The 22,334-nt window shown below is 38.0% G+C and overlaps 1 protein-coding gene across 1 annotated transcript; it reads left to right on the plus strand.

Moving 5' to 3' along the window:
• The first annotated feature begins 17,533 nt into the window (after nt 1-17,533).
• On the plus strand, nt 17,534-21,585 carry LOC122801388 (C-C motif chemokine 20-like). The gene is made up of 4 exons (XM_044070910.1): nt 17,534-17,671; nt 17,799-17,913; nt 20,576-20,650; nt 21,296-21,585. Exons 1-4 carry the CDS (start codon nt 17,590-17,592, stop codon nt 21,327-21,329), a joined length of 306 nt encoding a protein of 101 aa, XP_043926845.1. The 5' UTR covers nt 17,534-17,589; the 3' UTR covers nt 21,330-21,585.
• Nucleotides 21,586-22,334: the final 749 nt, after the last annotated feature.

Below are 22,334 nucleotides of genomic sequence, written 5' to 3' on the forward strand. Positions count from 1 at the left end.
GTAAGTTTACTAGTGTTAGTAGTATGCCTTTAATTACTTGAGCAAGCTCAAGTGCATTAATTAGGCACTTGATAAAGTATTTAAACATGCTTTTGTATCCAGGGTGTCATTGTCTGATGGAGTTAGGAGACTATTTGCCTCACGAAAAGCGCTTAACATTATTACCTGGATTTTTGGTACTGGACTTCTTTTAAATTTTTTTACTTGTTGCCTGCTATTAAAATTTTGGACTTTTGGAGCACGTTTGCCTTTGTTTGTTGGTTCACAAGTCACTCATTTCCTTTGTTTGAATATGATGTAGTCTGTGTTAGACCTTCTACATTAAATCCTTCACTTCGCAAGCACTCCATGACTTCAACTTCTATTTCTTTAACTTCTGCTTTACTAATCTTCTTTTCCACATTACATTTTTGTGATATTATTTTTTTTATTGTGAAATTTTCCATATCTGGATGACTTTGCCTGTATTTCTCTTTGAATATCTTTGAGACTGCCTTCTCTATATTAGTTAACTTTGTTTTCTCCTTTGCATAAATATTGCACCATGTCAAATCTCTCTTTATTTCCAATGACCATACTTATTTTTTATATTTTTCAAATATCTCTAGGTTTTGTTGTTTATATTTTCGCACTTCCTTAGATGCTTCTGTTTCCAAACAGATCATAGTTTCTTGATCTATATACTGTTTTTCAAAAATCTGCTGTATTAATGAATGCAAATTTTTATTTGAAGCTTCTGACAGTTTTTCCTCCGGAAGTATTTTTCTTTCCTCTATTTTCTCTTTTAATCATTTTGTATATCTTGTGTCTGGAAATCCTGGGCATTTTACATAATAGTAACAATACATGATTTCTTTCTTATCCTCAATAGTCCACTCTACCATCTTTATGGCTCTTCTTTGGCCAGTCAGTTTTTGTGATTTTTGTGGACTGCTACTTCCTTTTACAACAGGGGGACCATCCTCCCCCTGGGCCTGGCCTGGCCCCATTGTAGGAATGCTTCTGTATTTTGAAGATTCTACAACATTATTGTTTCCGGTCCTGGCACCAGTGCACCTACCAAGATTGGGACCTTTTATATCCTGGGTCTTGTGCACCCAGCTATCTTTTTTTGTTTTTGACTTACTTCTGCCCATGATATATGCTATATAAATACAGTCTATATATCAGTGTTGCCTTGGTGAGATTTTGTGAAAATCAGGGTCTACCTCACAAAGGTACTCACCAAGACTTGAGGATGAATTCAATTTCAGTACTGCTACTCTCCTTTGCTTACTGACTTTTCATCTCTCCATTAGGACACTTCTGTGTGGTCAAGATGGTGGCCTGTGAATCATGCCTACACTTTGATTTCTGCAGTGGGACTACTTACAAATAGTTAAGTAAAAACAGACCTCCACCAAGGCTGAGTGTAGAATCCAATTTAATTAAGAAATAAAAACTGGTAAGTGCATTTGCAGTTTACCTATTTTTTCAGACCATAGCACAAAAATAAAATCTAAAACATTTAAATAGAACAAAACAACCAATCAAAAAACTGAATACAGAATCACATGATAATAATTAATGATGAAAACATCAAAATCTAAAACATTTAAATAGAACAAAACAGCCAATCAAAAACCGAATACAGAATAACATAATAACAATTAATGATACAAGCCCTTGTTTTTAAGTGCTGCTTTTAAAGACACAGCATTGTTAAGACCTGGGTGCAAATTAGCTCTCAGGTCTAAAAGTCCAGCACAGCTTAACATATTCAGTTTCATTCACAATATCCCCTTCATGTAAACTGCAATCAACTTTGCTCAGCATTAAAAACTTAAAGTGGTGGGTATCTACATTATCAGCAACGTGATTAGCTAATGCATTGCTAGGTTTCTTATTTTGAATATCATTGTGTGTTCAACTATCCTCTCCTTTAATGTGTGGTTGGTCTTATCTACTTAAAAACCTTCACTTAGGATACACTTGGCCAAATAGCCTATATTTTTATCAGTACAGTCCACATAACAATGCAATTCAATACTCCTTAATGATCTAGGATCATTAATAGATGTAACAGTCCAGATATACCTGCATGCACTACAGGCTCTACATGCATAGGTACCCTTATGCTCTGAGTATTCCCTTCTTGAGGGTGTCTGTTTATAGCATAAACATTGCTGCAATGTCCTATTATTTTTGAAGGCAAACTTAGGACAGGGCCCTAATACTTTACATAAGCTAGGATCTGTCATAAGTATGGGCCAATTCTTCTTCACAATGTCACATATCATTTTCACATTGCTCGAGTAGGTTAAAGTGACCCTATTAGTTTGCTCTTTAACACTTAACTCATTGTCATACGATGGTCTTGTTATATTTCCAGAGAAGTATGGTTTGGTTTTAGCACTCTTAAATCCTCTAGCCTCATCTATGGCCCATTCTATGTCTCCTATTCTATAGCCTCGGTCTAAAAGTTCGACTCTAAAGGTATCTGGAGCCTTCTGTAATGGAGCTGCTTATATGTAACCTCATAACTCTAAGTATCTGATTTTTCAACACATTCCTGGGAATGTGTCTTAGGTGCATGCTTGTTTTATGAAGAATATTATTTTTTGAGAAGGTTTCTTAAACGTACTTGTGGATAAATTATCAAACATATCCTTGTTGGCCGAAATGTCCAGAAAATCTATACAAATATCAGAATAATGCATAGTAAATTTAAGAAAGGATGTAGTGTTCTGTAAATAACCTACAAATTCTATCAACAAGTCAATGGACCCATGCCAAACAAAAAATATGTTGTCAACAAAGCACTTATAAAACTTAACATGTGTCCTAAAGTGCTCTTCATTAAAGACAAATTGCTTCTCCGAATTTGCAAGCACAATGTTTGCATAAGTGTTCACACATGCGGTACCCATAGCAACCCCCACTTTCTGCCAAAAATACTGTGATTCAAGCATAAAAACATTATTTTCAAGTATCAGTTCCACCAGAGCACATAATAACGTAACATTTGAGTTAGAGAAGTCACTATCAAATGTAAGAAATAATCTAACACTGTCCATCTCTTCTTCATTGGGGATCACTGTAAAAAGTGAATTCACATCCAGTGTTACAAATAGCAGACTCTCAAAGCTATCAAGATCTTTAGACCATATGTGAAGATCTTGCAAAAATTGCTTTGTATCTTTCAAAACAGTAATTTTTGTTGACAACATATTTTTTGTTTGGCATGGGTCCGTTGACTTGTTGATAGAATTTGTAGGTTATTTACAGAACACTACATCCTTTCTTAAATCTTAAACAAGGGTACCTCAGATTAAAAAAAATGTATTCTTGGAGGAAGAAAAAAATAGCAATGACTGCAAAACAACCAGTTTGGATGATCTTTAGTTAATAACTATGGTAAGAGTAATAAAACAGCACTGATAAGAAATGACCAATCTGTGCCATTTTTAAGTTTTAAAGAAAAATAAGAGGTATTTAGAAAGACCTATGACATTACCACACAGAGATAAATGGCATGCATTATATAGTGTGACATGTATTATTTATTTATTTATTTGCAATTTGTTAGCCAGGAAAGTCTACTGGGCCAATCAGAGCCCATTTTCAGTGGAGACCCAGGGAGAAAAGCTCCTCAGTACAATAATAAAAATATAATTTTAGACATTGGTAATATACAAGTAACAAATAATTAGTTTACAATGTTAAAATCACAGCTAGAAATTCAGAGGGAAGACAAACAACAGTGACAATTGCAACATATTTCAGGTAGTTAGAGCATATAGGAATTCTAAGGAGGCTGAGAGCAAGTGTCTTGTTACACACGTGAATGCACATGTCGTCAGGAATGTAACCACATGACTTGATGCCTGTTACAGATGCATAAGAAGAGGCTTAGTATGGGTGGGGTCATATAGAACAGAATCACAGTCACACTAACAGCAGTACAACAACTGCTATACAGACCATGCTATGGAGGTCATGTGGTTACATTCCTGATGATGTCCATTCACATGTGTAACGAGGCACTTTAACCTGCCACACGGACATGGACTACAAACCATTCAAAGATGCCACAGCAAAATGACAAGACAGTTCATCATATAAATGACAATGAAAGAGGGGTGATAGTACATGCAAAAATGGGGAAGACTAAACAGAGGAGCACACAAAAGAACAACAGAAAGGATAGACAAACAGGGGCCATTTTTTTCATTTTTTACGAAGGGTATACGCTGGCAGTGGTAAGGAGTAAATGCAGGGAGGAAGGAGGACATAGGGATGGTGGCAGAGGCACACCAACAAACATATAACACAGACAAAGAATGACAGGGGATGTGGTGACACATACATGGGACCACAATAGATAGACATGGACTGACAAAGGGTGGACAGCTGGTGATAGAATGGATTGGATGACAAACAGGTGATGGAGAATGACACATAAGGTAGAGGAACACAAATTACAGAGGAGAGGAAAGGGTATGGAATGCCTGCCAGCCCAGTTAAGAAGTGAAACTACCCTGATGTCACCCACTTCCATGTCTGAGATCAAGGCAGGTGCAACCTCTGGTGTCCTAATGGTTGGGGGCAGCAAGATGCTCAGGCTGGCCACCTACACACACAAGGAGATGCTCCAGAGTATCAGTACTGACATACAGTTGCCAGTCCACCTCAGTCCTCATCGGCCACTGCGCTTCCTGTCAGGTGACCCAGGAGGGCCATTCTGCAAAACTCTCAGATGAGGAGCTTTTTCCTCCTGAAATTTGACCACAGGAGCCGTCCAGGTCACCTTTTGCAGTGTAAAGGGAGGCTGGCCAATGGATGCAGTTGATGCAGTAGTTAGTGAATAGTATGATAACCATTGCCAGTCCACAGCCTGCAACATGGCTGATCCACTAAAAAATGAAAATAAATGGTGAAAAACAAAACAACAACAACAACAGCAATAACACTAAAACAGAAAATAAAGACAAAAGAAAGAAACAGGAAGAGCACGTTACTCAAATGTATGATACACTTTACTGAAATAATACAGAACTGCCTACAATATACCTCTCTTATTCTGCACCTGAACAGCTTGTCTAGTCTCCTCTGATAAGCCACCCTATTCACCTGTATCTTCTAAGCCACTGTGGTGAATCTACAGTGCCAGTGCAAGGAGGACAGAATACTTACAAAAATAAGGTGCCTTTCTTTCCCTAACATATTCTTATCACTGGCAGAGAAGATCTAGGTGGCACCTGTGTAGGCCACTAAACTTGTGTTTGCTCTGTTCACCAGACTAGATGATGCCAGTGACATCACTCTTTGCTCTGGTATGTTGCTGCCAGGCATCTATCTTATAAGGTGGCTCCCCATAGCCTCCCAGGAAGTGCTCTCTGTGGTCTATGTTCAACTGGTAGAGAAAAATTTTTGCACTCCGTGTTGGACCATGCATGAGCCCTTCCAAACTCAGTACCCAAAAAAAAATATCCACTCTGTAGTTCTGACACACTGGGGAAAAAATGGGAGGTTGTGCCCATGGCTGCATATAAAGAAGACTAGTTGTACATTGTTGGGCAGCATAACAGCATGATTCACATGTGCAGTAGCATGGACAGCCTTAATACTTGTGGAATGCACTTGGACAGTAGTGCGACACCATTAAAGTGGCCATCTTGCATAGTAGTGTATTGCAGCTGGAGAGTAGCATACCTTCCCTGTATAGTGGCATGACACCTTTCATAGCAACATAATGTGACTGCACAGTAGCATAGCCACCATTCACTGCAGCATGATGCAATAATCAGTAACACATCTGTCTGTCAAAGTGGCTGTGCATGTATGCTCAGTCTATGGGACCTCTCAGCTTAGAAATGGGCAGACATGAACATCTAGTGCAGCTTAGGGAATGATAAAACATTGAGTTATAGCTGTGAATCAGATGTGATCACACTATATCACATCATTAGCATAACTACAGCAAACAAGGCCCATTTCAGCACGATAAAAAATGTGGTTGCCATTATAACCTTGTAATGTGACCACATTATGATGAGCAAAGTAGGAATTACCAAATAATATATTCTAGATGTTACAGACAGACAGACAATCTGACTCCAGGCAAGAGAACTGGTACTGTCACCCCCAAGACTTCAGTGTACACAAAGAGCAGTAAGAAACAACAGGCATAGTAGCTCAACAGGAGTTTGTCATGTTGAGCGAAACACTGACAGGGACGACAGGACAGCGCAGGAGAATTAGCAGTATGGCAGGATCTAGTGCTATAAGACCTGGTGAATAGGGTATTACAAAAGGCAGTTGGGATGAACTGTTGATGCTAACAAGGTACAGGGCAGGCTAGGGAAAAGTAATGCTGTGTAGGATCAGCTGTATCCACTACAAAATGTACCTGTGGGGTACTGCTTGTTTGTACAGAGATGAACTGAGGTGGGCTACCAGCCACAACTCTGAGCTGAGATACTAGACAACTAGAGGCTACTGATCTTCCCAAAAACCATAAGTTGCCTTTTTTTTGCTTATTTATACTATTTACTGCACTTTTTATTGCCTGCTGCCTACTTTAATACTGTGTACTAAAGTGCAGTGTTGCATCACAATGTCTGCTTTGGTGTGCCTGTTAAATAGGTTCATAGGTTCATAGGTTCATACTAGGCTATCTGCCCTAGGGCATTTATAAGCCTAGCCAGAATGTGTTTGGCTTTCGCCACCCATTTTAAATTTATTTTGCTATGCCCTTTTTCGAGGTTAGTATACTGTGCCTCTGTCTAACAGTGACACAGAAGTGATACCCAGGGTAAACCTACGATCTCCCATCCACTCATCAAGATTCCTCTTGAAGAGAGTCAATGAAGGACTCTGCCTAACCTGGACTGGGATTTTATTCCAGAGTGAAGGGAGCCTCTGGGTTATGAATCTGTCTCTCCAGCATGTCCTATTTATTTCAGTGCTGAGGTTCAAGTCTCTCAAGCACGTAGCTCGATGGGATTTGGATTTTCTGAGGTGCAGCATGTCCATTAATTGCGGGTTGGACATGGCTTTATACGTCAGGCACAGATTGCCTCTGAACAGGCAGTATGCCACTGAGTAGAGCTGGAGTTTCTTTAACCGGGCAGCATATGGCATCTGTTTGAAGTCTCTTTTTGTGACTTGCAACTAAATATACATATCTGCTTTTCATTTAGAGTGAATGGCATAGGGTTGTCATAGATTACATCAGCAACTTTAGAAGCAGTCTTTGATTACCTGTTTTTAACATCAAAATACTTTTGAGACAAAATTGTAATATTATTAACTACATAATCATGCAGCTCTTATTTTGCAAACATAATTATGGAACACATTTATGTTCATTACCTTGTTTTAATAATGCTTTTCTATTTATTTAGGCTACATTTAAATCACATGGATGTGTGTGTGGACCCAGATGACAAAAGAGTGAAACAAATTCTCCTGTGGCTTAGGTAAGATAAAAGTTACATATCACTGTGGAAAATTCGGTTTAGGGCAAATCACGGTGCAAAGTGTCATCAGCAGTATTGATTAAATACTAATATATTGTGATTAGATATTGCATAGAAGGAGTGCATTTAGATTACACACAGGCAATATTAAACTAGACAGTACTCGAGGCAGTCACAAGTCTGTGATTGGATCAATTATTAGGTGCATGACAGGGCAACAATATATAACAGTAGAAAACATTTCATGGTGGAGGGGGACTTGCATTACATTCTTTTCCTAGTTCAGCAATTCATTTAAAACAAATGAAGACAGAATACATAAAAACAGGACACAGAAAAAAATTATGCATGATTCCCTGAAAATCTCAGTAGGACTCTTGGTGAGGTACTTTTGGGGTCTTTCCAGTTGCTGCAGGTGTCTGGTAAGGTACATCCCAAAAGGGGCATTGTACTCAATTATGGGCCTGATGAGGGATGAGTAAAGAGGCACGATGACCTCCCCTGATCTAGATGTGAATCCCTTCATGATTAGGTGGGCTATATAAAATGTTTTTCTAACCACTTTGGCCACGTGGTTGTCAAATGAGAGATTGCTATCAACTTGGGTCCCCAGGTCCCTAATTACTTCTTCTGCACTTAATGGATTACCACCTATGTGGTAATTTGTGGGTACTTTGTTTTTGCCAAAGGGGATGACTATACACTTTTTGGCATTTAGCTTGAGGCCATGGCTCTGGCACCAGTTGTCTGTTTCTATGAGGCCCTTTTAGAGGATGCTTGTGTCGGCTGGAGAGTCGATTATGGCGCCCAGTTTGCAGTCATCTGCGAACTTGGTCAGCCACAGCCCTTCCGTGTTGACCTGTACCTCCGAGAAATATATACCGAACAAGAGAGGTCCCAGGACTGAGCCTTGTGGGACACCACTTGTAACTGGTTTGGAGTCTGACATGGCTCCAGCAATTCTAACCATGTGGGTTCTGTCCTTGAGCCAGTTTGCAATCCATCTAGTGACATAGGGGTTTATATTTAAGCTGGTGAGCTTATCTATAATGCCCGAGTGGGGTATTGTATCGAAGGCTTTTGCGAGGACCAGGTAGGCTGTGTGGACCACCTTCCCCTCGTCAATGGCCTTGGTGACTGTTTCAAAGAAATCAACCAGGTTTAAGAGGCAGGATCTGCCCTTAACAAAGCCGAACTGGGTAAGATCCAGTGTTTGTAGGTCCCCAATATCTTTATTTATGAGGTCCATGATGATCCTTTCCATAGCTTTGCAGACCAAGCTAGTCAGGCTTATGGGGCGATAATTTCCAGGATCCGTTGAGGCACCACCTTTATGGAGAGGGACTACTGTTGCTGTATGCCACTCTTTGGGCACATATCCTGTAGTAAGGCTGAGATTGAACAGTAGTTTTATGTTTGGGTTTAGCTCTTCTTGGAGTTCATATAGGACGCAGCCCGGGACACCATCTGGTCCCATTGATGCTGTGTTTTTTGCTTTGGAGAGGGCGGCTCTTACCTGAGCATCTGAGATGTCAGGGGGGCAGCACTCTGCTGGGATAGATATTTGCCCTTTTGGTGGGGGGTTGTGCTGAACCTGTCAGCTAGGATGTTGGCAATGTCTGTGGGTTCGTGTATTTTTGTCATTTTGGACTAATTCTGAGCATATCTGGGAATTACCACCCAGGTTCCTAACATAAGTAAAGAAAGCCTTGTGATTATCCTTAGTGTCCTGTGCAATTTTTCTCTCGAAGCTGGCCTTAGACAATTTTATGTGTGCCCGTAGTTTTTTTCTAATACTGATCAGTGATGCCTTCCCTTTTTGGGATTTTGCTCTATCATTTAGTAGCTTCCTCCTTCTATTGTATAGTTTGTTTATTGCTGGGGTCCACCAGACAGGACGTCTGCCTTTGGAGGATTGGGTCTTGGTTTTATTTGGGATCGCATGATCCATGCATTCCTGAAGGTGTTCATAGAATGCGTTTATAAAGAATTCTGTGGTCTGGGCCGTATTTTCCACAGGCCCGGGGGCTTTGAAGGATTCCACCTCAGTTTTGAGGAGTGTGAAATTTGCTTTAGAGAAGTTTTTCACTGTGGTTTTCTGGGCAGGGGGTGGGGTCAGGATGTGAATATCCAGTGAGATTAGTTTATGGTCTGATCTTACCAGTGAGGGATACACTTCTGGTCTGGAGCATAGAGTCCCCATGTTGGTGATGATCAGGTCCAGTATGTTTTCCCCTCTTGTGGGAGTGGTAACAAGTTGTTCCATAGCATTTGAGTTTATAAATTCTAGGAACTTTTGGGCTAGGGTGTTGGAGCTAGAGTAATGCTCCCAGTCTATGTTTGGCTAGTTGAAGTCACCCAATATAATGGTGTTTGGAGAGACCTTCATATTTTCCAGTGTTCTCAGGAAGGCCGAGTGGGGTTCCTGGGTTTGGGAGGGTGGTCTGTAGCAGGCTATAAACTGGAAGGCAGTTTTACCCACTGTTAGTTGCACATGGATAGTCTCTGATGCTTTGTGCTTTGCCACCAACCTGGAGGTGTGGGTATCTTTGATGAATATCGATACTCCCCCATATTTTCATATTTTATTGCTGTTTTCACTGCTTGCTAAAATCTTGTTGTTATTGTAACTGTTTGTTAAGTATTTGCTGGTAGTTTTCACTGTTGCAAAGCAATCTGTTCTGGTTGTTCTGGTTTTCCTGTCAAGTAGTTATAAAATAACTGATTTGTTAGGGTCTCCTTGCTGATTTTTTAGTGTCCCACTGCTATTTTTCTGCTGTGTTAAACATTCTCTAGTGTTTCTCACTGAAACTAGGTTAGCTAGTAGGTGTAGTATAGTCCTGATACAGGTTTGCTGCATCTAGGTCTGTGTGTAGTGGCTGTTTGTTCTGAATACATTTTCCAGGCCATCTTTGATTGGAAAGGGCCCTTCTACACTCTAATGAGAGAAGTGTGCTGACTGGAATCTGTTTGGTGAAGGGTGGTTGGTCTAGGGCTTGCAGTAAACATCCTTATTGGATCTTTTGAATGCAAACATCCTTATTGGATCTTTTGAACATTTAAAATTTTTTTTCAAGTTTTTAGCTTCTGGTATTTAAGCCCTGCATTTGAGCAGATTTCTGATTTTTGCATGTTCCACAGCACCATGCACTGCCACGCAATTGTGAGCCATAGCTGGATAGATAAATTCAACATTTTTTCCCTTAGATACAGCTGTAGCACATTAGTGTAGCTCTAATCCAGTCAAAGAAATACTGCTAGTGAGCTGTAACCTATTAAACCACCTGCAACCCCCCCCCACCCCGGCAGAAATATCCATCCATTGAGCTCTTCCTTGATTGATCCTGAAAAATCTCCTTAGTGATAACAGTTCTTCAACCTAGCATTATGGACAGTTGGACTACCCTTGCTCCTCCTAACAACCTTGTTGACTTGGGTCTCTTGACGCAATGTAGCAATTGCCTCATGTACACTGACAACCCTCTACTAATAACTCACTCTAGTACAGAGTGTGAGAGATGTATCTACGCCACAAATCTTGAATCCATGCTCTGTCACACATGAAAAAATAAAACTGAAGAGGTTGTCAACCCACCCACCACTACTCATGCACATAGTACCACTACTCATACACATAGTATGAATCAAACACAAAAATCAACATATGCCGAGGTTCTCTCAAAAAACTTACAGAGACACCAGAGACTTCCAAAACACAAGACTACTACAACTAACAGAGTTCCCACAGCACCCATGACACATAGCAACACCAGTGTCTCACTTACCAAGCGTGTAAGGCATAACACTCAAAAAACAAATTTTCTTGTCACTGGAGACTCCATAGTGAGACACATGGATGTCCAACTCACCATCTTGGGTGAGAAGAAGGTCACGGTCAGCTGCCTGTCTGGTGCCATGATTCATCAGATCATGCATGCACTCGGGTCTCTCAGCAACAAGTACCATTATGACTCTGTCATAGTACATGATGGAGTGAATGACCTGAGACATACCTCATTGGACTATGTGAAGAGAGACAGCGTTGAGCTCTTTGAGTATGTGTCCCAGGCAGATATGTCCCTAGCCTTGAGCAGTATAATACCCTCACCTAGAATGACGCTACAGTATAAACAAAAATGATTGATTTCATTAACTAGTTTTTGGTGTTATTCAAAGGGGATTCAGTTTCTGTCAGCCTGGGAATCCATGGTCGATAAACCTCACTGGTTTGCCAGAGAAAGTTTGCACCAGGCACCACGAGGATTTTGGCTGCTGGCAAAGGCTCTTGCCTCCCCATAGTGCTTTTTTTGGCAAGGACTCAAAAACAAACTCGCCAGCATGAAATTTGCCAATCATAAAATCATAACAAAATAAGTGTCATGCTGCTAAACATTAGGAGCTTAAAACAAAAACTACACAGCCTGGAAGCACTTTTATCACTGGAAGATGTAGATGTCTCAGAAACCTGGTTCAAGGCCTCGGAAAATACCCCAGCCTTGCAAGGCTACAATGCCTTCCACACCTTTAGACCACAAAATGAATGTATGAGAACCAAAGGAGGTGGTATTTCTATCTATATTGGAGATAAATTCACCTCCCATCTAGTTAGACTGGACAACTCCATAAAGTTACTCCAAGTACAGGTTACTGTGGGTAAGACCCCCATTCATATCATAGCCAGTTATAGATCCCCCTCCATGGGTCTTGATGTGCACAAAGCCTACTTGACCAAATGGGTTCCTATCAGAAGAGCAAATGATGAAAACAGCGAATGCTCTTCTGTCGAACTGTAAAGTTCGAAAGCTGAGAATGTTGAAGTCATGGAAGAGCGATTCTTTTCCCAGGGAAAAAAATCACTGGGCCATTTTCGTGACTTTGCTGTTTTCTCCACTGTGGTGCGATCTTGGAGTTGGTTTATTTAAGTTGGGGGATGTGGGGGGGCTAAGCCCCCACTTTATTTTGTTTATATATATATATATATATATATATATATATATATATATATATATATATATATATATATGTATGTATATATGTTTTTTTTTTGGATCAGCAAATTTTTTCCCTGGGAAAAAAATTGCTGATCCGTGACTTTGACATTTTTGGGTTTTGAACTTTACAGTTCACCAGAAGATCGTTCGTTATTCTGATATAGATGCAACCTATCTGGAGTCAATCCAAATATTCTCGATCACTCTGGTTATGGATAATTTCAATTATCAAACTATCAAATGGGAAAACTTTGCTAGCCCTAGCTCACTAGAGCAAATGTTTCTTAACTTTGTTAACTCGAATGCCCTGGAATACCCTGTACCCTGGCAAGAACAAACATTCTGAATCTGGTCCTCTCCAACATGTCAAACAGATGCACTGCTGCAACTGTCAGACCCTCATTAGTTAAATCTGACCACAAATCAGTCACCTTCGAGCTGGCACTAACACCAGAACTCACAAAGGGCAAAATCAGACTAAAAAACTTCACCAAGGCAAACTACATCCTCCTACGGGAAGGTATAAATGCATTCCGAGCCCCACCCTCAACTGGAAGTGGTAACTATACCGAATCTTACACTAAAGCCCTGTAGAATCACTTGTATAAGTGTATAGACTTGGCTGTACCAGAAAGAATCAAAGCCAGAGCCCCAAGTAAAAATGAACTGCCATGGTGAACATCCAGCATCAACAAACTTTACATGCATTGAGAAAGTAGTGGATATCTGAATCAAGTTGTCTAAAAGTGAGGCCATTAAGAAGGCCATCTGAAGAGGATGGAAAACAATATGCTTTCTCTGATGAGTTGCAGTAATGCTCCCAACAAACCGAAAGAGAAATGACGTTGCATATTTTATTTAAACTGATTGGAATCTATTTATACATTATATAAGTATCTCTGGCTTAGGTGTGACTAGATTCCTGCCAATGTCTTCCCTTGCTTCAGGTATCAGAAAGTGGGAAGTTCTAAAGGCTGTGATTTGTTATAGTTCTTTTTTTAACTGTTTAAGTTTGACAAGAGAAAATTATTGTAGGGTCCAAGAAATTTGCTAGGTATCTAAATTGGGGCATTTGAGGCAAGAAATTCTGAATGGGCAGTTATGTCCAAAGGAGGAGTTAACAATAATAGAGGTTTACTAGTACTGAAAGAAACTCATACCAGAGGTTAGGACAGTATACCTAAATGGAGATATCAAAATCTAGTAGCCTTTTCACCTTAACAAGAAACACCAAATCAACAGCAAATGCTGCAGATCATATGCCAGTGATGTCCTTATAGAATAAGGGTTAACGGGAGATGAGACGTGGGGCCCAGCATTAGCCAATGAGGTTCACCAGCTTTAAGTTAAGCTAAAGTACAACATTTTTGGTTCTCCTTACATGTATTTGCCATCAGTCATGACCCAGAAGTTATCTATGATCTTCAGCTCCAACACCCCATGATATGTCTAGTTTAGATCTCATAGAGTAGGGTCTTCCAGGTGAAGAATTCTTCATGTAAGTGATTGGAGAGTGGACAGAAAGAGAGAGTGAAGGTCAGGCCATCCCATTATGGTCCCATTCCGAGAACTATGGAGGCCTTTTTGTTATGCTCTACCCACTGTAGAATACATTCCATTGATAACTTTTAGTCATAAGCTGAAAAGACTACCCCTCCTGCAGAGATAGTGGAGCCAGCAAAAACACAGGTCAGTCCTTACCCTCTCAGTCAAATCCCCTGGGATTGGATTTGCTAAAGGAACCAATATTTGCTAGGCTCCTGTCAAGGCTCCATCCCTCTGTGACATGGATCCTTCCAAAATACAATATTCTTTATTGCATGTGACATGTCTTGTCCTGCCAGGTGAGTATTTATGGAACCAAGAGCATGGGCTCTGAGCAAACTGAAGCTGCTTTAGTATATTAAAGAGCAAATTTTGGTTTATTATATTAAAAATACTTTGAAATCTATCACTATGATGCCAGTTAAGAATATACTGCAATAAAAGTGCAAACTGTGTTTATGACAGAAAATGGATAACTCCACTTTCAAATATACACTTTTGTCTTGTTTATGGGAGGAAGAGGTTAGTAATGCATTGCTACAATTCCACTTCTTAATAATTACAGTTTGTTCACTTACTCATCTCTAGGACTTGTATCATATCTTTAACATGATGTAATAGGATATGGCTGGAGACACTGTCATAACTATCATATCTTACTGCACTGTCCTTTACAGCAAGTCATTCATATGAGTTGAATAGAAAGGAGGGCCTGGAATGAATTCAACTTCCTTATTGTTTGATGCTGGAACATTTGTTATAGTTGCTTTCTCTTTTGTCTCTAAAAACTTTTACAGTGCTTCATATAAATCATAATGGAAAGAGAATTACAATGTTTCAGTAAGGCATAGTACAACAGACTCAGACTTGGATAAATGTGTGATGGAATGGATACTGACTTCTCACAACAGTTTGCTAAAATCTGTCATTTTTTTCACATCTATCTAATTCTCTACTTTCAAATGTACTAATATTCAGAATATTGTGTTGCTATTTCAATTAACATTCAATGGTTAAATAAGGTATTATTGTTATTATTATTATTAATACTATTTTTATTACTGGAGTTTTCATTATAAGCTAATCTTCCTTTAAATGGAAGGTTGTAGAGTCTGACCCTGCACTTATTCTATGGTATTGTGGTTGTAATTAACTTAAATGTTCAACATTGCATCTTAAGCAAAATAATAAAAATACAGTCATGCACATAATATAATTGCAACCACATACATCGTATATAATGGATTAATAATAAAAACAAACCTCCAGCATCTGGGCAGCATGTTTTTCAATGACAAATGTATAAGTCTGAGGGAACTAGGCAGAAATTTTCATTCTGTACTTACCATCTCATGCTGTTATCCCAAATAACGTACACTTAATAATGTGTACATCTCTTCAAATAGTGCCTGAAGATGCATATGCATTATTACTCAGTCATTGCTTCCTCCAGCTTTCAGAAACACAGCTGGTAGTCCTAACTTTAAATCCTTAACTCTGTGTTGTTGTAGACATTCACGTAGAGAGTGGTAGACATCGTCTGGCCTTTATAAAACCATAAGATTTTTTAGAGATCATTAGGAGACTATACCCAACTTAACACAGGGTGTACACCTGACTATCGAGTGCTTCTAGTTCCATTACACATACCTATATGCCATTGTATGTAGCATGTTTTTCCAATATAACCATTTAAGACCCAGTAGTTAAAACATGTGTACAATAGCATCAGACCATTTAAACCTATTATTATTTTTTTTTCATTAAAGATGTATTTGTTTAGTAAGAATGGATACTATATATGACAAAATTAATATCATTGGAATAATATTATCAGAAATTGGAAATTTACCCCAGGTCTGGCTTCCATGTCTCTGATAGACAGAGGCAGATAGTAATGCCCAAATTAATATAACTCCCACATAACTTCTAGAAATTTCCTAACATACCCCAGCTTAAGAAATGCCCATGAAACATAGGGACACAACTGGGTTGGATTCACACCTAGGCTTATAAAGTCACTAATGGTCATTAGCCTTGAATATAACTACGTATCTGTGAACCATGAACCTATGAATATAGCCCTTTTTGGAATAGATGTTTATTTTTACCAAAATATTATCCAAATAAATATGAGAGCCAAAATTACCACAATACTATGCATTTAAATAAAACATTTACTACAATCAACAGATTCCATTACATTTTTTTAAGTAAGACATTTATACCAGAAAACATTAAAGGAAAGTTTTATTAGACACATGCAATAATGTATGGATTACCAAAAAAAGTTACAAAAGCGTCAGTGCGTGACAACTAATGCAACACATACCCTTGAAGTTTCCTGCCCCTCCCTTTACATGCCTATTATCAAACTCCATTCTGAAACTATGATGTAATGTCATATGTGAAGTGCAACATCTGGAAAGTCACCTTCACTTGAACTTTCCCGACCTTTATTTTCTGATTATACTCAACCTTCTTTCTCAGGGGAGAACTGCACTTGATTATGTTGTCTTTTATCAAGTTTCAAGATGTCATAAATGGAATATAACTCATATTATGTTATCGATCTTTTAGCACTTCCAATATTTCATTGTTGCAGATGCTGTGTTTAGTTTCTGGGCTACAAGACTAAGACAAGAGGACAAAGTTGAATATTCTGTTATTTTCACTTGTTCTCTTTTTTCAGTGTGTGTGATCTCAGAGTTAATACATATAGAGATGGGGACTCTGAGGGTCCCCACATTATAGGGTGCAAGAGAGTAAGCCTACCTGCAATAATAATTATTTTATTCTGATTGGTGACTTTTTTCAGTGGTTATTTGGGAGTGCAACAATATATTTTTAAAATGTTTTATGTCTTGAGTTAGTGAATGCATTTATGCATATTATATCTCTTTCTCAGAAAAGATGCAGCAGTACTTAATGGACTCCAAGAGGGATGATGCAAAATCATCTGGATGATGTACTCTGCACAAAGCTGCCTGTAATGTTCCATGGCATACTCATTTATTTAATGTGAACTTGACTTCATCCCATTTATAGGCAGTTTTCAAACCCACCTGTAAGATTTTTAGGTGTCTTCAAAATGCAGTGAATAAGTTGGATCCAGTATATAACCACATAGGACTCAGTAGTAGGTAATTTCACATTTCTTGTTATGTCTATTGCTTATTACTATCCAGTTTCTTATTTAGAGCAACTGTCACTTTTAGAATATTAAAATAAAGTGGGTCCGGTGTAGCATCCTAGCTACTGTAGGATGCAGCCATATAGCAAAATTTACTATTCTATTCAAAAGCTTTTGACAAGAAGCATATTTGTCCGTCTAATAATCTGGCTGTCTTCCAAGTATACTTCCTATAGTACGTCTGTACACAATTAGAGCTTACGAAAGGTTGGTTCAACAGTAAGTAGAATTGCACATTTGGGAAATCCCCAGATCAAGCAGAAATGCCATTATGTATTTAGCCTGATAGTATAAAACAGCTCAAGTCAGTTGTAGCTTCGGATTAATGCAAGGGCGCTTAGTTGTATGCTTTGAAGCACTTAAGCATAAAAAACAAGAACAATCTATTCTCACTCACATGTTCAAGATGAACAACAGAAATTTAACAGCTGTGGTATTGATGGCCTTTCTGTTTCTGATAACACTGGAAACATCAAAAGGTAACACTTCCTTAACAAGTACTGTTTTAAAACTGTCACTGTTTGTGCATATTCAATATTTAAAGTTATGCTAAAAAAATATGAGATAGTTTAATAAACTAAACCCTGCCTAACTGTCTTGTTTCAGCAATGTTCGACATGGATTGCTGCTATGCCTACTCTAAAGGTTTGCCACCACTTAAACAGATTACAGGCTACACAGAACAGAAGTCAAATGAAGTGTGCAACCTGCATGCAATTGTGTAAGTATTATTATTGTTTCTAGGATATAACTTTAAAAGCAGAGTTGTAAAACCGATTAGGCTGACTAAAGCTACTACGCATTGTGTGGTTTAAAAGCAGAGTTCTAAATGTATCTGCACCATTGATACTTCTGTTGGCATATAGTTAAGAAAAGTTTTGTGGCCAAGGCAGTTTATTAATACCATTAAAATTACATATAGTCCCAGCTTAATAAAATATTAACCAAGGCAATTACTCTTCTGCTTTCTCTTATAGTCTCCAGTATGTATAAACTATATTGTTAGCAGAGGACATTAACTGCAATTGCAGAATTCTACATTACTTGTATCACTGCTTTCACACCAAAAGAATGTTGTTAGAAAACACAGCTCAGGCATTCCACATAATCTAAGCCACATTACGAAATTATTCAGCAATCATTAAATTATATAAATGAAAACAAACTTTTGGCAGCCACCATAATTAGACACAGGAAAACCTTACCATGTCTATGCAATTCCAGTTCTGTATCATAGCTCAGAAAAATCATTAGGCATTCAAAATTAAATGCAGGGCAGTATATATTAACAGGGGAACAAGCAAACCTACTTCATGAACACTCAGAGTAAACCTTTTTTAAACACAGAGGTAATGTGCAAGCAGGGTTTGAAGTACAAATATATTACAAAAAAATGATGAAACTAAAGACTGCAAAGGCAATATACACTATAGAATCCTGAGAAGTAAGCCATGGTAGTGTTGATATATACTGCATACATTTAATAATTCTGAACATTATGAAAAGATGAGGCATAGCTGCAAAACACACTGCAGATTAGTTGTTGCAACATAGTTTGATTGTGTAATAGATCTGCTTAGACCAAATTAATTTGCCAGTCTTTTACCACATTTTTAAAATGATATAAATTAACCATTGCATAGTTTTGCTTTACTCAGAAGTGATCATTCACAGACCACACCTGCATATCTGCACATAATATGCTGTTATATTACTACGTGTGGTTAACAAAGGCTGTTTTAGCATGCTCACAATGCAGTATATTAGGACTTAAGAGAAGTACAGATTAAAGGCTGCCATGCCTTGGTCTGCTATAGTACCACCTGCATGTTAACCAGGAGTCACACAGAGGTGCCTGTGGATTAGATATGCACAGCAGTAAAGGTACTTCAGTCTTTGTACAACAGTAGCTTAAACAACACAGAATGTGCTACATGCCATAGTGGGTAGGGTATTTTTCTGTTACATAGTGTACCAAATGCTTACTCAAGCACAATGCATGGATGGGTATTTTGTGAACACACAATGCACCCCAGTCATCAGCGATGGGATGCTATGTAAAAGTTAAACAATGCTAGGGCTTTTATTATAAATCCCACATGGAAGTGCTGCCCTAAATTATTTACAATGATCTCTGTGTTTCAATTATATTAACTCTTTACTGTACAAATCATTTATAATGTCATTCTTACACATTACTCTGCTATCATCCTTCCATGTTTGTGTAAGGATTTAGCTCTAAACAGCAGAGGTCATCATATCTTTTTGGTTTTCCTTGGAAAACAAGAAATAAAGCAGACACAGTCTAGTCACTGTTAATGATGTTCTTAAATGGGTGATTTGAGAAACAGTTTTTAATTGACATGGTTCTAGTTTGCTGAAATAACTAATGAACTGTTATGGCAACTAGATCAGTGGACAGCCTCCTGTGAAAGTGGCTAGAAATATTACCTCTGAAGTTTCAGGAAGCAATACTAGCTGCTATGCTAAGAGTGACAGAGCACATGCTTAGCTACATTCTGACAGTGGGTCCCATTATTCATATACAGTACACTAATGTCAGGAGTGTCATACATGACAATGTACATACCTGACTACATGATGTGCTCTGATCACATGCATGTCATGTAATCCTGGTTAGTGTTTTATATTGACACAGAGGCATTTCTATCTTCACAGCCTGAGTGCAATAAGGATCACTGTCTGTCTGTGCTGCATACAACAAGGTACATCTAGAGCACCTGAGTGGTTTTCCACAATACCCACTGTAATGTCTGCCCTCCAGCTGTTGTAGAGTTTACCAGAATTTCCTTTGAACCAGTGAGGACAGAAAAAACAAATTGTGTTGCATGAACACACAAAAACCTCTTCGCTGTATGTTATGGGTTTTCTGAACTGTTTGAAAGAAATGGGATAGGTATCACTTGGTAATATGAGGCCATTGTATATATGCAGTTGCCCATGGAGAATTTCCATCCTGTCTGTTTTCTCATGGCTGTACTTGTCAGGTAAATAAACATGATACTGTCACTATTCTTGTGTTGATGGATGATGCACAAACAATCAGTTTACATTTATGAAAAGTAAGCCAAGTTATTCACATAGGATGGCAATCTCTCCATTTTTTTAAAACTTGCAACTATGCACACATCTCCTCTTTTTATATAGAGCAAATGGCATAGGGTTGCCATAGCTTACATCATCAACTTTAGAAGAAGTCTGTTGTAAAACTTTAAATATATGTTTTTAACATCCAAATACTTGTGAGGCAAAAATGTAATATTATTAGCTACACAACCATATAGCTCTTATTTTGCAGACATAATTATGGAAAACATTTATGTTCATTACCTTGTTTTAATAATGCTTTTCTATTTATTTAGGCTACATTTAAATCACATGGATGTGTGTGTGGACCCAGATGACAAAAGAGTGAAACAAATTCTCCTGTGGCTTAGGTAAGATAAAAGTTACATATCACTGTGGAAAATTCGGTTTAGGGCAAATCATGGTGCAAAGTGTCATCTGTAATATTTGCTTAAATACTAATATATTGTGATTAGATGTTACACAGAAGGAGTGCATTTAGATTGCACACAGGCAATACTTTAGATAGTACACATGGCAGCCACAAGTCTGTGATTGGATCAATTATCAGCTTTTTTTTTAAATTCAGTTTCATGACAGGGCGACAGTATATAACAGTAAAAAACATTTCATGGTGGAGGGAGATCCATTATTTTTTTCCTAGTTCAGCAATTCATTTAAAACAGACCAAGACAGAATACATAACAGAAAAAAAACTTCTGTATGATTCCCTACAAATCTCTGTATTTTGCAAAAGGACAATATGGAAAATGGAGGCAAGTGGGTGAGGTGTATATAACAGTTACCTTAAGAAGCACTGACCTACCAAAAGTGTTGAGAAACAACGAACAAGCTATTAGAGATAGACTCAGAATAGGAATTGTAAGAAAAGATGAGGTAAAAATAAGTAGCAAATACGAAAACTAGGATCACCATAATAGAAAATAAAGTTTAGAATGCATGTACATACTTGTTAATTACATCATTGATAATTGCTGTCTGTTTTGTTATTGCAGTAAGAAGCTGAGGAAAATGTCTGAGATGTCATAGAGAAGATTCATCTTGTAAAGACAGCATTCCAAGTCAAACTGCAGTGCTATGCGCATGATTGAATTTTTGACTGGTGCACACTTCTGTGTACAAATCCTTAATTTATCTTCATTAGTGAAGAATGGATACTGATCATATTGTATCATCAGTTAAAGGCCATTGTCAATTTGTTTTAGCCAATGAGCAAAAAGCTTATGTGCTTATTGTTCATTCTGTGAATAACTTATTTGTATGTAGACATGCAACTGTATTTATAAGGAGCTTTATGTATTTTCTGTTAAATTATTTATTTAATAAATGTATTTATGTTTTCATGGCAAGAGTATTTTGTACATTTTTTTAATTAGCTTGTTTTTCCAACTTGCTTAATAGAGAGAAACGTTGTGATGTAATGTTTAGACTATAAGACTAAGAAATTAGAGTGTGTAAAGTGAGACGCGCACAGACATACACACTCATACAGTAAAATGCTTTTGCATTATCAATAAGTGAAATGTGTTTAGCTGAAAAAACATAAAAGTAATTAAATATAAATCAAATAATCCAGCCTTACTCATACTACTTCAAGAACATAAACATGAAATTGTTCATTCTGTATATCTATCTATCTATCTATCTATCTATCTATCTATCTATCTATTTATCCATAATACGTGGAGGAATACAGTGCATTACATGAAATACCTTTTACTGCAAAATTTGAGAATGAGCTCCATGATAAGTTGTGAAACCATGAGTCATGACATCAACTTCCTAAATTTTATAGCACAGCATATTTTGTAGAGTCCAGCTTTTTGTCTTCCATTGATTTAAGTCAGATGCAGTAATTACATGATCTGCACACGCTGAAGACTCAGTGTGATTGTATTCTATTTTCCACTGGTTTTATGAATGAGCTGTTATTTGCAAGGGAAGTGGAAAAGAAGACAGTCTCTAAAATAAAGGCATAGCTTGCTAAAGACACAAGTAAATATTCGTATTGAAGTTCTGAACATAACTAAACAG

Source organism: Protopterus annectens, chromosome 4.part1 (genome assembly GCF_019279795.1).
Source record: "Protopterus annectens isolate FY-2018-M chromosome 4.part1, PAN1.0, whole genome shotgun sequence".
Classification (NCBI taxonomy): domain Eukaryota; kingdom Metazoa; phylum Chordata; order Ceratodontiformes; family Protopteridae; genus Protopterus; species Protopterus annectens.